The sequence below is a fragment of the Tachyglossus aculeatus genome, chromosome 11, assembly GCF_015852505.1.
Source record: "Tachyglossus aculeatus isolate mTacAcu1 chromosome 11, mTacAcu1.pri, whole genome shotgun sequence".
Classification (NCBI taxonomy): Eukaryota; Metazoa; Chordata; class Mammalia; order Monotremata; family Tachyglossidae; genus Tachyglossus; species Tachyglossus aculeatus.
Genome location: NC_052076.1, coordinates 31233639 through 31248600, shown reverse-complemented (window position 1 = coordinate 31248600; position 14962 = coordinate 31233639). Strand labels below are relative to the sequence as shown.

The following is a 14962-nucleotide window of genomic DNA, read 5'->3' as shown; positions in this document are numbered from 1 at the left end:
CAACGTGAGGGCCTCCCCAAAAGTCCAACATATTAATATGCAGTATCACCAAGTATTGTCATCCAGTACTCTCTGATTTATGATAAAGTGTATCAATTCTGAGCGCCACAGTTATCTGCAGCCTCCCCTCAGCATGAAGGCAAATGAGTTTCCTTTAGCTCGAGTGAGTTTGGCAATAAACTTCAGTGGAACAAAATGTCTTTCACAGGAAATGTTTGATGCGGCACCGTTGGCTTTTGAATCGCTTATCTCTCTGCGTTTCACCCTTTAGAGTTATTAGTCAATTTAATTTGCGCCAATGTCGGGATTACGAACTAATTAGGAACGGGTAAGCGTGGGGCGGGGCACCCGCCACAGCCAAGGGGAAACGTCTGCTCAGCTCTGCTCTCTGTGTTGTTGTCGTGCAGATAAGCCCCAGGTACACATCCAGTTGATGACCCCACTTCAGGGCCCGAACCGGGAAGGAGAGGCGCTCGAGCTGACGTGTGATGTCATCGGGAAGCCCCCGTAAGTCCTTGGGACCCTGGCCGGTGTGAGAAGCCACCGCCAGGTGGGGCCGGGTTTGGGGGGACTGGTCTTCTCTAGGAGTGCCGGCCCGGGGCCCCCATTTCCCGTCCAGGGGTGGGTGGGGCCTGGCTTCCAGTCACCCAGTCCGGGCTCCTCTGAAACTCCGCTTGCTTTCGCCACCAGAAGAAGCACCGATTGTTTCTCTCTCCTTGTTCCGTACAAGGAGGGGATTTAAAAGAGGGCTGGGCAGAAATATCCTGCAACCTGCTGCTCAGAAGGGGTGAAATCAATCAATCAATGGTATTTATTGAGCACTTACTCTGCAGAACACTGTACTAAACGCTTGGAAGAGTTCAGTATGACAGAGTTCCGTAAACATGTTCTCTGCCCACAACAAGCTCACAGTTTAGAAGGGAAGACAGACATTAATATAAAAAAAGTCCGAGATGCTAATGTAAAATCCCAGGAGCCTGCCCCAACCCCAGCCTGAGGGCAAACCGAAACCCTGAACCCGGTCTGAGCTGCCTATGGCCCTCCACCACCAACCTCATGCTTCTCAGACTCAGAATTGAAGATGGCTCCCTGAGAGAGTTGGGTTCAGGCCAAGAGTGTGGCTGCATTCCCCTCTTTCTTAGGGGTTCCTGGCAAAAGGAGGGGTCACCGGCCAGCGAGAATGGGGCTGTCCACGTCGAGGTCATCATCTGAGGCCAACTCTGACTTCGCCTGCTAGTCCTGAAGTGACCTGGTCCATTTGACCAGTGAAGCCAGCCACTGTGGCAGCTTCCCCCAAGATGCTCTGGGGCCTTTTGATACTTCTGCTTCCCCAGTGGGTCCGGGAAGGTACTTTCTCCCCACTGAGCCCGGACATCCTAGTGCCCCCAGAAACAAATGTCTGAGGGCATTAGCGCTCCCTGCTCCTCACGTACCCGAGGGAGATCACGACTCTGGCATGGCCTCCCAGCAATTCACTCATTCAATCGCAGTCATTGAGCGCTTACTGGGCAAGGAGCACTGTACTAAGTGCTTAGGAGAGTACAATGTAACAATAAAAACAGACACATTCCCTGCGTATAACAAGTCAGTCCTGAGCTGTGGTGATGAAAGTGCTCGGAGCTGCCCGGGGCTGTGGTTTCAGATTGCTGAGGATGGGGAACTGGGAGTGGCTTCTATCCTTCGGACATTCAATCAATCAATCAATCAATCAATCGTATTTATTGAGCGCTTACTGTGTGCAGAGCACTGTACTAAGTGCTTGGGAAGTACAGGTTGGCAACATATAGAGACAGTCCCTACCCAACAGTGGGCTCACAGTCTAAAAGGGGGAGACAGAGAACAAAACAAAACATATTAACAAAATAAAATAAATAGAATAGATATGTACAAGTAAAATAAATAGAGTAATAAATATGTACAAACATATATACATATATACAGGTGCTGTGGGGACGGGAAGGAGGTAAGGCAGGGGAGATGGAGAGGGGGCGGCGGGGGAGAGGAAGGAGGGGGCTCAGTCTGGGAAGGCCTCCTGGAGGAGGTGAGCTCTCAGTAGGGCCTTGACAACCCTACTCCTACTTGACAACCTCCCCTACCCCTGGAGCTCGACTAACCAACCAGGAACCGTTGTGCCTGTTGAGCCTTTGAGTCTTGAACTGAACAGTGACCCTCAGGCCCCGCAGTCAGACAGCCACCCGCCCCTCCCAATCACCCACCCCTGTGGGCTGACCACCCAGGTGTCGGTAACCTCAGGGAGGAAGCTGCCCCTCGTGTGGGGTAAGCCCAGGCACCGGGGCCACCAGCATCCTTGAAGGGCCAGGGCCGTGCACAGGCCAAGTGAGGGAGATCCAGGCAGAGGAGAAGACGGAGGGCTCTCCCCTCCTCCTCGACTGCCTATTTATTTTCTCAAGAAATTGCAGCCCATAAAAATGGTAATTTAACTTGCCATTAACTGTGGGGAATATCGTGAGCACTCACCCCCACCGACAGCTTCAGCTGTCAAGCAGCAGGACGTTAGATCAGCCTGTCGCAGGCCCGTCCGCACCACCTGCAAGGAGGACATGTGCGCAGCTCATTTTTCCGTAATTTACTGGGTCGTGCCGACGAGCCCATGTGTAATTAAAAATAGTAAATTCCCCAAGATTTTCATGGCCTGTTGGAAAATCGGGAGGACCCATCCTCGCAGTAGCGCTGCTGGGTAGCCATCAGCCTCAAGAGCTGGGCCAGGCTCCATGTCCCTGCCCCTGGAGCCACTGGGGAAACTGAGCAGAAGTTGCAGCTGGCTCAGACTCTTTCCCAGACTCAAGGATTTTCAGACATTCCCCAGCCTTGAGACCGACCCTGTCCCTGGGGAGTCCAGCAGTGGCTTCGGTTCCCCGGGACCATAGATAGGCACTTAGGATGCTTGGAAGACAGCCCTAGGCCTGCTGGGGATCTGTTCCTCCTGGGCTCTGGATTGGCAGAGCCAGTCATCTCAAGGCCACCTTCTCCCGGGGAAGTGAACTCCTTGTCCCTCAGGCCCTGCAAAGCTGTGGGAGACCAACAAGTGTTGTGGTGAGTCACTTGCTTTGCCACGTTGGCCACCCCACAGGCCTCCTGCTGGCCTTTTCATTCATTCATTCAGTTGTGTTTATTGAGTGCTTACTGTATGCAGAGCACTGTACTAAGTGCTTGGGAAGTACAAGTTGGCAACATATAGAGATGGTCCTTACCCTACAACTGGCTCACAGTCTGGAAGGGAGAGACAGACAACAAAACAAAACATGTGGACAGGTGTCAAGTCGTCAGAACAAATAGAATTAAAGCTAAATGCACATCATTAACAAAATAAATAGAATAGTAAATATGTACAAGTAAAATAAATAGAGTAACAGATCTGTACAAACATATATACAGGTGCTGTGGGGAGGGGAAAGACGTAGGGTTGGGGGGATGGGGAGGAGGAGAGGAAAATGGGGGCTCAGTCTGGGAAGGCCTATTGGAGGAGGTGGGCACTCAGTAGGGCTTTGAAGGGAGGAAGAGAGCTAGCTTGGTGGATGTGTGGAGGGAGGGCATTCCAGGCCAAGGGGAGAACGTGGGACAGGCGAGAACGAGGTACAGTGAGGAGGTTAGCGGCAGCAGAGGAGCGGAGGGTGCGGGCTGGGCTGGAGAAGGAGAGAAGGGAGGTGAGGTAGGAGGGGGCCAGGTGATGTAGAACCTTGAAGCCGAGAGTGAGGAGTTTTTGCTTGATGCGTAGGTTGATAGGCAGCCACTGGAGATTTTTGAGGAGGGGAGTAACATGCCCATAGCGTTTCTACACAAAGATGATGCGGGCAGCAGCATGATGTATAGACTGAACTGGGGAGAGACAAGAGGATGGGAGAGCAGAGAGGAGGCTGATGCAGCAATCCAGTCGGGATAAGATGGTAGATTGAACCAGCAAGGTAGTGGTTTGGATAGAGAGGAAAGGGCAGATCTTGGTGATGTCATGGAGGTGAGACTGGCAGGTTTTGGTGACAGATTGGTTGTGAGGGGTGAATGAGAGAGCGGAGTCGAGGATGACCGTATTACTGGCCCTCCACTGGCCTCTTCTGTAGCCTCCCCAATGACCTTTCTAATCTCCGATGGCCTCTCCACTAGTCTTTCCATTGGGCTCCCCACTAGCCTCTCCATTGGCTTCCCTGTTGGCCATCCCATTTCCCTCCAGGCAAGAAACCATCACATAGCCTTTGCTCGTGAGAAATACAAGACAGGACCTGCTTGCCAAAAGACATTAAAAGAGGTTGGTTTGAAGGAGAGGAAGAGCGATTGCATCTTCCAGGAACTGAGAACGCATTTCACCCAGGCAGGGCCGAGAAAGACAGCCATTTCTCCTGAGAAGCATCACACCAATTAAAAGGGCCATGTTGCTTATGAGCCAACATTTTTGGGTCTTAATTCCTGACTGCACCCTCCATCTGCCCCCGGCCTGTAGTCTAGTATGGTTTGGGTTTTTTTTTCCTTCTAATTTATGAGAGGATTAGTGGTGGGCGAGCACTCTCCTGTCTAGATTGGGGTAAAACCACCCAGCAGGACAGAAAAGAAGATCGCATCAATCGTTGCTCCCATTTGTTTAGGATAAATTGTAAATAACAAGGTTCCTGCGCACCGCTGACTGGAAGACACTTCCTCCTGACAGCGGGAGGGGGAAGGAGAAATGGTGATTCAGAGGATGAGTGAGAATTTGGGGAGGGGAGGAAGACTGTTTTGTTGCCTTAAATGTCACATGTGTTGTATCTCCTTGTGTGAGCCATCAATGGGGCGGTGGGCAGGGCGGCATGGGGAGGAGGAGTGGGAGCTGGATGTGGCTATTGTGGGGTGAGAGATGGTAATCCCACTTGTCTTTTTCCCCCCTACCTCCTCCCTCCCTAGGCCTGTGATGGTGTCTTGGGTGAGAGTAGATGACGACCTGCCTCAGCACGCTGTAGTGTCGGGTCCCAACCTGGTCATTAACAATCTCAACAAAACAGATAACGGGACCTACCGCTGCCAGGCGTCCAACGTAGTGGGGACCTCTCATTCGGATTACACGCTCTATGTATACGGTACGTGCCAAGCCTGACCCCATCACCCCTTCAGCTCACCCCACCATCACGGGCGATTTCGCTCTCCCCCGATGTCCAGCCCAGCCTAACACCACCAGGCCCACCGGGAAGGCACAGGGCGGGCGGCCGGGGGAGGTGGACATGCCCCTCTGCCGGTGGGACCGGTCTGGAACGCTGCCCTCTCCAGCTGGGGCTGCGGGGTTGGGACTTCGGGCAGTGTCCTCGGGCACAGCCTCCGTGAAGTCCTGGCTAGGAGCGGTACTCTCCCTGCCCCACGGTGAGCAGATGGGGCCCCAATCCCACCAGGTCCCTCTGCTCCCTGCGGGCGGCACTCAGAGGGCTCACCCACGGGAAAGCGGGGAACCTCCGGGCAGTGGGCCTGGAAGACGCTGGAGGACAACAGGCTCGAGAGGTTCCTCACTCCCTGATGCCCTGAAAGGCCAAGGACAATTTTCCGGAACAATATGGGAGCTTCCTCTTAGGCTTTTTCAGGAACCATTTCTCCCCCGTGAAATCTAAATGTGCTGTTCAAACAGGAGACTGGAGAGAACAGGCCTTGCAGCATGGCCTAGTAGAAAGAGCATGGGTCTGGGAGTCAGAAGGACCTGGGTTCTAATGCTGACTCCACTACTTGTCCACTGTGACTTGGGCAAGTTACTTCACTTCTCTGTGCCTCAGTTCCCTCATCTGTAGTACGGGAATTAAGACTGTGATACCTATGTGGGACAGGGGCTTTGTCCAACCCAATTAACTTATATCTACCCCAGCGCTTAACAGAGTGCCTGGCACATAGTAAGCGCTTAACAAATATCACTAATATTATTATTATTATTATTATTACTTCTGAATCAGGGTGTTTATTCAGCGCTCACTAAGGGACAAACACGGGGGCAGATACCAGAGCAGCAGGTCAGACACAGTCCCAGCCCCCACAACAGCCTCAAATTCACAACAAATACACATTCAACAATCCAAAGGAATGTTAAACTAAGCAGCTAAAAATGATCCTGGAGGGTGAATCCTCAGGCCTCTCGCTGCCTCTGCCCCCAGGCCTGCCTGCTTATCCCAGGAGAGCCCCTAGATGTCTGGAGATCTGTTGGGCATCAGCGATCACTCGTCTGGGCCCAGAGCCCGAGGGCTGGTCACCCCGGAGTGGGGACTGGGTTCTGGAGGGGGCATGATCGCCGACGGAGGTGGGGGGCGGAGCAGCCCACGAAGGGAGATCCTCGCTGCCCCACCTAGTGAAGCGGCAGATGGATTTTGTGCCATGCCCAGCTCCTGGAATATCCGAGGAATGGGAAGAGGCTGGCTGACATGTTTCTGAGCCCAATTCTGTCCAGCACCCTGCCCGGCTACCCTGGCACCTTTAGCCCCAACGCCATCTGCCCCGGGCGCAGGCATGATGTGGCTGAAAGGACTCTGAGCCCATGTAGTGTGACTTTCAGCCATTTGGACCAGATGGCAGGACAGCCAGCTCAGTGGTGGCCAAGGTCATTGGAAGTGAGGGGCCTGGGCCGCCTGCAGGGTCAGGAGCTCTGGCTGAAGTCTGTTCAGCCAGCCCACCTTAAGGTTTTCCACTGAAAGTCCTCCCAGACCCCAGGCTTCCACTGGGGGAGGCAAATGCCGGGTTCCTTCTGCAGGAAATATCACTGCCCAGTCTGGCCCATTGTCATCACTGGGCAAAGATTTCCACCATTATAGTTCCCCTCCCGGACCACAAGACCCCAAGCTGGTAGGAGTGAGGCAAGGTGGGTCTTCCCACCAGACTTATTCATTCAAACTCTCTTCTCTGGGATGTTTCCCTGGGGCAGTGACTCTGTGAGGAAATTCCCCTGAGGAAACCATGCCACTTCATCCCGAGTTCAACGCTAACCAGAGCTGGCAAATAGAGTCTCCTGCATCTCCTGGGCAGCGAGTCGGCTTGTCGACCCCCACTGGACAGTGGTCAGTCTCACAGGATCAGTCTTAGAGCAGGGCAGAGGCTGAGAAGAATGTAACAGAGTCGTGCTGTGTTTTCTCAGGGTACTCCTCGTCATCCTTCAGGGTCACTATGAGTGGTTGCTTGCCCACCGGACCCAGAAGCCTCTGGGAAATCTTGTGGGCAGCATGAGTTAGGAGGAGATGTGGTAAAGATGCCTACCGTCCCTGGCTTAGTGTACCAGGGAATGGTAGGGGTGACTGCAGAGGTTGGGGAGGACTGACACAAATGGTTTTCTCCCAGGAAAGCCAGGATAGGGAAAGCTTCCTAACTCAGTCAGTTGATGAATCAGTGGGATTTATGAAACACTGTATGCAGAGCACTGAACTCCTGAGGTAGACACTAACGGGGCCAGGAAAGGAGTAAAAGCAACCTGGCTTCACCCGCTCGACTCCTGGAGAGTCTGGGCTCATGAAGTTGCAGGCCGTTCCATCCCTGGGGGTCCCTTTGAACAGTTGTGCTGTTGGCCATTGCCTCCCACTCTTAAAGCCCAACCCAAAAGACCCAGCCTCCCAGCCGTGTGGGGGTCTCACCTTCCCTTCTTGGGGTGGGGAGGAGGTGCGCCCAAGCAGCTCCGCAGGGGCGGTGGGGAAGGAGGGGGAATTTGAAGTGGGATCATTTCCGTCCCCTCCCCCAGCCGGCACCAGGGTGAGGATTTTCATAAAAGTCTCAGAAAGCCTATCCCTGTCCTTCCCCCGAACACAATAAAGGTGCAGCATGTAATTAAAGTTTTGATGTATTAATTAGAGAAGTGAAGAACTCACTTGGTGATAAAAGGACACCAGATGCAGCGTGGAGGATAAGTTGACAGGGCTTTAGAGAAAATTTCCAGTCAAAAGCCCGTGAATGATTTTATGCTCTGACAGAGCAGAAGGAGTACCTAGTTCAAAGCTCGCCGACTACTTAACTTCATTCCGTTGGAGCCAATTAATTTTACCCCTTTCATTATACACCCCACCTGCCCACAAGAATGTTGGAAGATTTGGAACTAGAGCGAGAACCCTCTAGTAAACATTCAACTGAAGACTCCCTGTAGGGTTACTGGCTTGAAGGTCGAGGTAGTTTCTCTCCCCGTCTCAGCCAGAAGGATGAAGTCGCATTTCAAGCCTTATCCATTTGGTCTTGTTGAGGTCAGGCAGGCTGTTACTATGGATGAGTTGAAAGATCCGCTGACTTTTGGAAAAAATCAAATCTCGGTTAAAAATCTCACATGCCCTTGAACTTGATATTTACTGGTGACATTCTCTCTTCTTTGTATTTACTACTGGCTCCCCGAGTAGTTTTCCCTTACCGCTGAGATGTATTGATGGAGGGAAAGCAATGACGTGACCCCCACCAAGAGAGCCGTGAGCATGCTCGTGCCTGCATGTCTGCTGTGGATGCGTGTTCCATTAACCTAGCGGGGTACACCCCATCCCACCCCCTGCCCCCATCCCCTGTTTGCAAATGTATATGTTTGAAAACGTCAACCGAGGCTGGCTCTTTCGGCTTGGAGCCAGCCAGCCCGGCTATTGAAGTTTTCAGGGTTATGAAGGCGCTCCGCTCCTCATCCTCCCCTCCTCCCCTCGTCCACCCACTGTCTCACATCATTAACAAAACCTTTTTCTTTTTTCCTGTTTTAGCATTTCCAAATAAGACCTCAGGATCCAATTAAAAGAAAAAAAAATCTTAAAAAAACAGCTTGAATTTTTCCAGCTTGGTTTCCGGGGGGCAGTCAACGGGGGAAGCATCAAACCAACACCTCAGCGTCCCCATACCTCCGTTTTATCACGATTGAGATCATTGTTGTGTTCAGCATTGTGGGGGGTTTTAATTTGCCTTTTGATTTTCCTTTTTTTGTTTTATCCAGATCCCCCCACAACTCTCCCTCCCACCACCACCACAACCACCACCACCACCACCACCACCACCACCACCCCTATCATCGCCACAGGTACGGTACCCTTCATTACCATTGAAAATGTCCTGAATGTGTATTGTCTGACAGGAGCGAGTGTGCCCCAAATCCATTTCAGGGTCTTCCCCAGAACCTCCGTCTTCCCTGTCTTGGCAGCGTAAGAAAAACCCAGGCGTAGCGCGGTGGAATTCCTGGGACAGCCGATCGAATCCTCGATACTTCAGGTCACGGGACCCTCTTGGTGCTTCTGGATCCCCCCGGGCTAGGGAAGAAAGTCCAGGGATCAGTTTCCCTGGTGCATTGAGGTCTCCAGACAGGGCCTTCCTCTTGGTCTGATGTGGACCGCGTCTGGCCAGACTCGGCTACCCACGACCCTCACAGATGATCAGCATGGAGACTCCCAGCGGGTGTGGTGTGACCCACAGCCTCTGTCCTGCCTCACCGGTGTCACCGAGCTCTTCCCAACCTTTGCAGACCAGGCGGGGTGGTGGAAGATAGGGCCGAACACTCTCGGCACGTGGCCCCGGCTCCTTCCCGCCCAGCTGCCTGGGCCACCTTCCTCGCCCTCATAATAGGATCTGCCTGCTCTCAGCTCCGGGAACCCCAAAAGCCAGGAAAAGTCGCGATTAGTCTAATTGGCTCCTTCAGGGGCCAATTGTCATTGAGGCCTTCCGGCGGGTTTGTTCGGGCTTCTCCCAGAGACCGAAAAATCTGTGTCCCTCGATCTCGGCCTCCACTGTGAGGCAGCCATCACCGTCCCTTCCGTTCTCTGGGTCGCGTCAACTTTGGCCACCTCTCTTGGTGGCGGGACACCCAACTGGGCCACGGGGTGTGGAGAGTTGCAGAGCGTGATTTCCAGGACCTGGGATGCTATCCGGGACGGGCCTCCCCGACAGAAGCCACCAGGCCTGGCGTGTGACTTGAATTCTTTCACCTCCTGCTTCTTACTCTCCCTTCACCCCGGATCCTCTTGCATGTAGCTCTTGATCCCATTCCCATCCAGGAGGGGCTCTTTGCAGGAGGACCCGCTCCTTCAGCCAGCTCTTGTGGGCAGGCTGGCCACTTTGATTTCACCTCAGGGAAAGGGGCTTTCTCTCCTCTTCAACCAGTGGTGTTTATTGAGCGCTTACTGTGTGCAGAGCACTGTACTAGGCGCTTGGCAGAATGTAATACAATAGTGTTGGTAGCCACGATCCCTCCCCTTAAGTAGTTTTAAGTCTTCAGGCTGGCCACCTGAGCTGGCCACCTGGCTTTAGTGGTCGGCCATGCGGGAAGCCACTCACTATCCCCCCGCCTGTCCAGCCCGTCTCCCTTTGGCTCCTCCCACTCAATCCCCCACCCCACCCGGTCCCTGTGCAGTCCTGCCAGCTGGATGCCAGGCTCATGCCCTCCAGCGGTCCCATATCTTCCGTTCTCCCCACCCCTTAGGCGGACTCACCGCCTAAGGGGAAATCAGAAAACGAGACAGCAGCAGCAGCGTTTCCTTCCCGCATCAGACGCCTCTTTGCTCGAACCTGCTCTCTGCTTCAGCATCTCCCTCCTGGCCACCGGCTATCTCCACTCTAGGTAATGCCAGATGATCTCATACATGCACTTTCCCCTCTTGATGTGGAGTCGAACTCTCTCTCCACACGAAATGCATTTGCAGTAATGAACGCGCCAGCTCTCCCCGTCACTGAGGAGTAGTTAAACTGAAATTGCTACTAAAACAACTTGGTCGGATCCTTGCTTTGATGGATGTGAGATCTTCAAGGGTTACTGTGTCTTAACAAGCAGCTTTATATGTATTTATCTGGCCCTGAAGGCTGGGTCTGTACGCTCCCGGAATTTCCCATTTGCTCTTCTCTGCGAATAGATGAGAGGATATGCACCAAATGATTTCAGGTTGGGTTACCAAAGACCCGGCCGGCTGGCAGAGTCAGATCTATCTCCAAAATACGTTCTCAGCCACGTCTTGACAAATGGATCTCTAAATTCTCCCTCCCTGGCTGGTGCACTAGAGCCACCATTAGACTTAAAAGCCTCCTCAGCCAAATCCCAGCAACAGCGGCATAAAGTCCCCACGACAGAGAGCCCACTGTCGCCTGCTTTTTGTCTCCGGATGTAGACGGGACCAGAGCCCCCGGGGCAGGGCAGTGGGAAGGGAGGTAGGTAGCATGATCAGAGAGGTGTCCACAGTCAGGGAGAGATGCGGTGAAGTCCGTGGCCTTGTCCTCTCCATCAGGTATGGGGCTCTCCCCACCCCCTTGGGCATAGGAATCTTGAAGCCCTAGTCGCCCTCACCGTTTCTGTCGGGAGGCCCGAGCAGCGGGACAGTTAGCGGCCGTCTTGAGTTGGCCCAGCCCAGGCTTGTCCCTCTGGGGACCAGGCCCAGCCTAGGCAACATCTTGGCAGGTGGAGACAGCAGTGAAGGTTCTGTATGCGGGTCGGAGGGACATCTCTCAGCTGTACTGCCCTTGACCAGCGGGGCCAAAAGAGCTCCAAATGGAGACTCACTCGCCCCTCCATTCCGGAGCAGCTTTCCCAGCAGGGCCCGTGGCCGGTTCCGGCCACGAGCTGGCCTGTGTTTGCTCTCAGTCCCTGCAGTTCCCTGTGTGTGTGTTGGTATTCCGGCCATCCCTTTGTGTTCAGCTGTTATCACTGGCGAGTCCTCTTTTTATCATTTCAAATTGTCCTTGTGGCTTTGTTCATTAAGATGTACGATATGATATGGTAGAGCAAACTGCATAATTTAAATTGCCCCCGGAGTCCTCTGTAGAAATACAGATTTTGGACAGCTGGTACTTTGGGGGAGATAAAACTTCCTCATGCAAACTCCTCTTGTCAGGGAAAATGAGAACAAAAGGAGCCCGCCGTGTTTACGTTTCCCCAGGGTGGGTTCTCCTCCTTCACTCTGTGTCTGTCCAGCTGTCTGTCTCTCTGTGTGGCCATTGCTGCCCCTCGCCCTCAGCCAGCTAGCCACATGGGCCCGTGTCCAGCTGGACCATAGGCCACCTCCCTCCTCGGTCCTGCAGACCTGGCTGCGGGGGGCGCTGTCGGCAGGGCCATGGGTGGCCCGAGCTTCTCAAAGCCGAATATGGGCCAGAAAGAGCCCGTTCCAGGGAGTCGCCCTTTTCCTATGGTGGTCATCAATTGGAAATCCCAGATATTCTGCCCCCCACAGAGCCCAAAGAGGAGAGCCAGCACCACCCAATCTGGTCACACCCAAAGGGTGGCTTTCTGTCCGCAGAGCAGAAACCAAGCATTAGGGCCAGAGGGCCACTTTCATGTTGCTTCTCAGGGTAGGAAACCACTGGCTGTGGACACATGGACCGTAACAGCATGATGGCTCTGGGGCTTTCATGGTCTAGTGGTCTGGCCCCTCTGGGATAGGCAAGGAGACTCAAGAGAACAGCCAAGCTTGGTTCGCGCCCCTCCCTTTGGGACCCAGTGTCATGCAAGCCCAGGCAGTTTGGTTACCTTGTGCCTGGCATTCGTTTGTGTTGTGAGTGGTGTGCAGAAAGGGCGAGTGCTGCCTTGGGCAGTAGCCAGTTGGGAGGACAAAATGGAAACGCAGCCTTTCTGCAGTGGGGCCGCCGTTCAGCGGGTCTCTGCAAATGGCGCTGGGCCTTCAGGGATTGTCCAGGTGGTATCCAGCAGGAAGCCCGAGGTGGCGAGAAGGGGGTCTGACAGCCCGGGGGGGAAGGAGGGCCAGGGAGGGGAACCAGAGGCAGACCCGGGATGGATGGTGGAAGGGAGCCTGCCACTAAGCAGGGGCAATGGAACCAGTTTGTCGGTAGCCCCACCTCCACACAGGTGCCCCTGGAATCTCTTCCCCTCAGTCATCGGTCAGTCCAGGCTGTGGGAGCTGTGGGATGAGAGGAGGCCTCCAGGCCCCAGAACCACCGTGATAGGCTAGAGAAGGGGGAGGGGGTCATAGAGCTAATCAGTCCTGGCGAAGACATGTCCCTTGGCCCCGACAACCCTGGCCCGGCCCAGTCGGAGGCCCCTCAAGGCTCTGGACGTGTCCTTTCAGCAATAGCATTGGGGTTGCCTCGAGCACCCCACTCCTGGGCAGCCCCAGCTGGCTTCACTTAAAGTGCCTGAGACAGAGGAGGGAGCAGCGGCCATTTGAGCCCTGCCCGCCAGGACTCCTCCAGCTCTGGTCTCGAGCCTACCATCCAGGAAAGGGAAGAGAAGTCTCTCTGGAGGCCAGGCATATTCAGTGGGAGAAGGTTCCTGGAGGCCCTGGTTTGCGGCGGTGTTCAGGGGTGGGCCCCTGACATGGAGAGGATGAATTTGATTTGGGGCTCTTTCTCCACCGATTCCTTTTTCCCTACCTAGTGTTCCCTGCTGGGTACATGTAGGAAACTAGGCAGCTGAGCCCGGGGATGTGGAGAGCTGTTCCCTCAGAAAACTCCTTAGGATTAGGAGAGGACTGGGTGGAGAGTGCCCCCTCCTGCGAATGACCGAAGAAGAGAGAAGGGAAGGGCTGAGGTGGAGGAGTAGAGGGACATGAGGAAATATTTGCAGACCAGCAGCCATAGCTCCCAGAATAACCCAAGACCACTTCTCTGGCTGGCAGAAGTGGAGCTCAGTAAAGGAGCTCTTTGGCCTCCCAACTTGAACCACAGTAAGAATAATTATGGCATTTGTTAAGTACTTACTTTGTGTCAAGCAATGTTGTCAGCCCTGGGGTATATATAAGTTAATCAGACAAATTCCTTGTCCTACATGGAGCTCATGGTCTAAATAGAAGGGAAAACAGATATTGCATCCCCATTTTTCAGTTGAGGAGGCACAGAGAAGTGAAATGACTTGTCCAAAGTCCTATAGCAGGCAAGTGGCAAAGCCTGGTTTAGAACCCAGGTCCACTTACTCCCAGACCCATGCTCTTGTCACTAGGCCTCGCTGTTTCTCTGAGCATGATAAGAATAATAACAGTTGTGTTAAGCACTTATTATGCCGTACTGAGCACTAAGGTAGATATATGATAATCAGGCCGGACACAGTCCTTGACCCACCTGGGACTCACAGTCCAAGGAGGAGGGAGAACAGGTATTGAATGCCCGTTTTACAGATGAGGAAATTTAGGCACAGAGAAGTGAAGTGACTTGCCCAAGGTCACACAGCAGGCAAGTGGTGAAGCCAGATCCCAGGTCCTGTGACTCCCAGCCCTGTGCCCTTTCCACTACTCAACACTGCTTCTCTAAACATAGTAAGAAAATAACAGTTGTGTTAAGCACGTACGTGTCGAGCATTGTTCTGAGCACTAAGGTAGATGTATGTTAAACAGGTTGAACACAGTCCCTATTCCCCCTTGGGCTCACTATCTAAGAGGGAGGAAGACTGGGTATTGAATGCCCATTATGCAGATGAGGAAACTGAGGTACAGAGATCTAAAGTGAATTGCCCAGGTGGCCAAGTTGGAATTAGAACCCAGGTCCCGACTGCCAGTCCCACACTATGTCCTCTAGGTCAAGCTGTTTTACCTCCACTCCTCTTCCCACTAGGCTCCTGCTTCCCCTCTCTGCTCTCCACAACCAGATACAGTACCAGGATTTTGGGACTGTTTTCCATATTAGATGTACAGAACATATTCTGATTGTTCTGCAAACCACCTAGGGGGCCAACAGAAGCATCACTGCAAAACACCTTCCCTGGGATATCAGGGAAGGAATTCTCCTCCCAGCTCTGTCTCCCCCACACACACCCCTCCTGGCCCCCCACAACCTGCCTGCTTGCCTGGGGGAGAAGCAGAGTTAAAAGCAGAGGGAAATGGGGGCCTCAGCAGAGCCCAAACTCACCTCCTCTCTTCTCCAGAAACTCCAGTTAAAAAGGAAGTGTAACACAGATCAGAGAGGATTCCTCCCTAAATCCAGAGGAAAGAGAGCGGTGGGTTGGCATTCTCCATTCTTCCCTTTCTGCCTTCTGGGGATTTAGGTGAGCTGGGCAAGAAAGCCTGCCCTGCACTTCCGAAATCCCGGCCTTCGTTAACTCCAGCCTGGCTCCAGGAAGGGAATCCTCTGGGAAAATGCTGGCTTT

The 14962-nt window shown here is 53.5% G+C and overlaps 1 protein-coding gene across 3 annotated transcripts in view; it reads left to right on the top strand.

Annotated features, from left to right (window-relative positions):
- Nucleotides 1-14962, top strand: part of CADM1 (cell adhesion molecule 1) — a 165731-nt gene that overhangs the window by 124373 nt on the left and 26396 nt on the right. For 2 of the 3 annotated variants that reach the window (XM_038754015.1, XM_038754014.1), the window contains exons 6-8: nucleotides 408-507; nucleotides 4891-5063; nucleotides 8891-8974. In XM_038754015.1, the coding sequence (XP_038609943.1) occupies nucleotides 408-507; nucleotides 4891-5063; nucleotides 8891-8974 (357 nt within the window). The remainder of the gene's footprint in view (nucleotides 1-407; nucleotides 508-4890; nucleotides 5064-8890; nucleotides 8975-14962) is intronic. The other variant, XM_038754016.1, reaches the window with a different exon arrangement.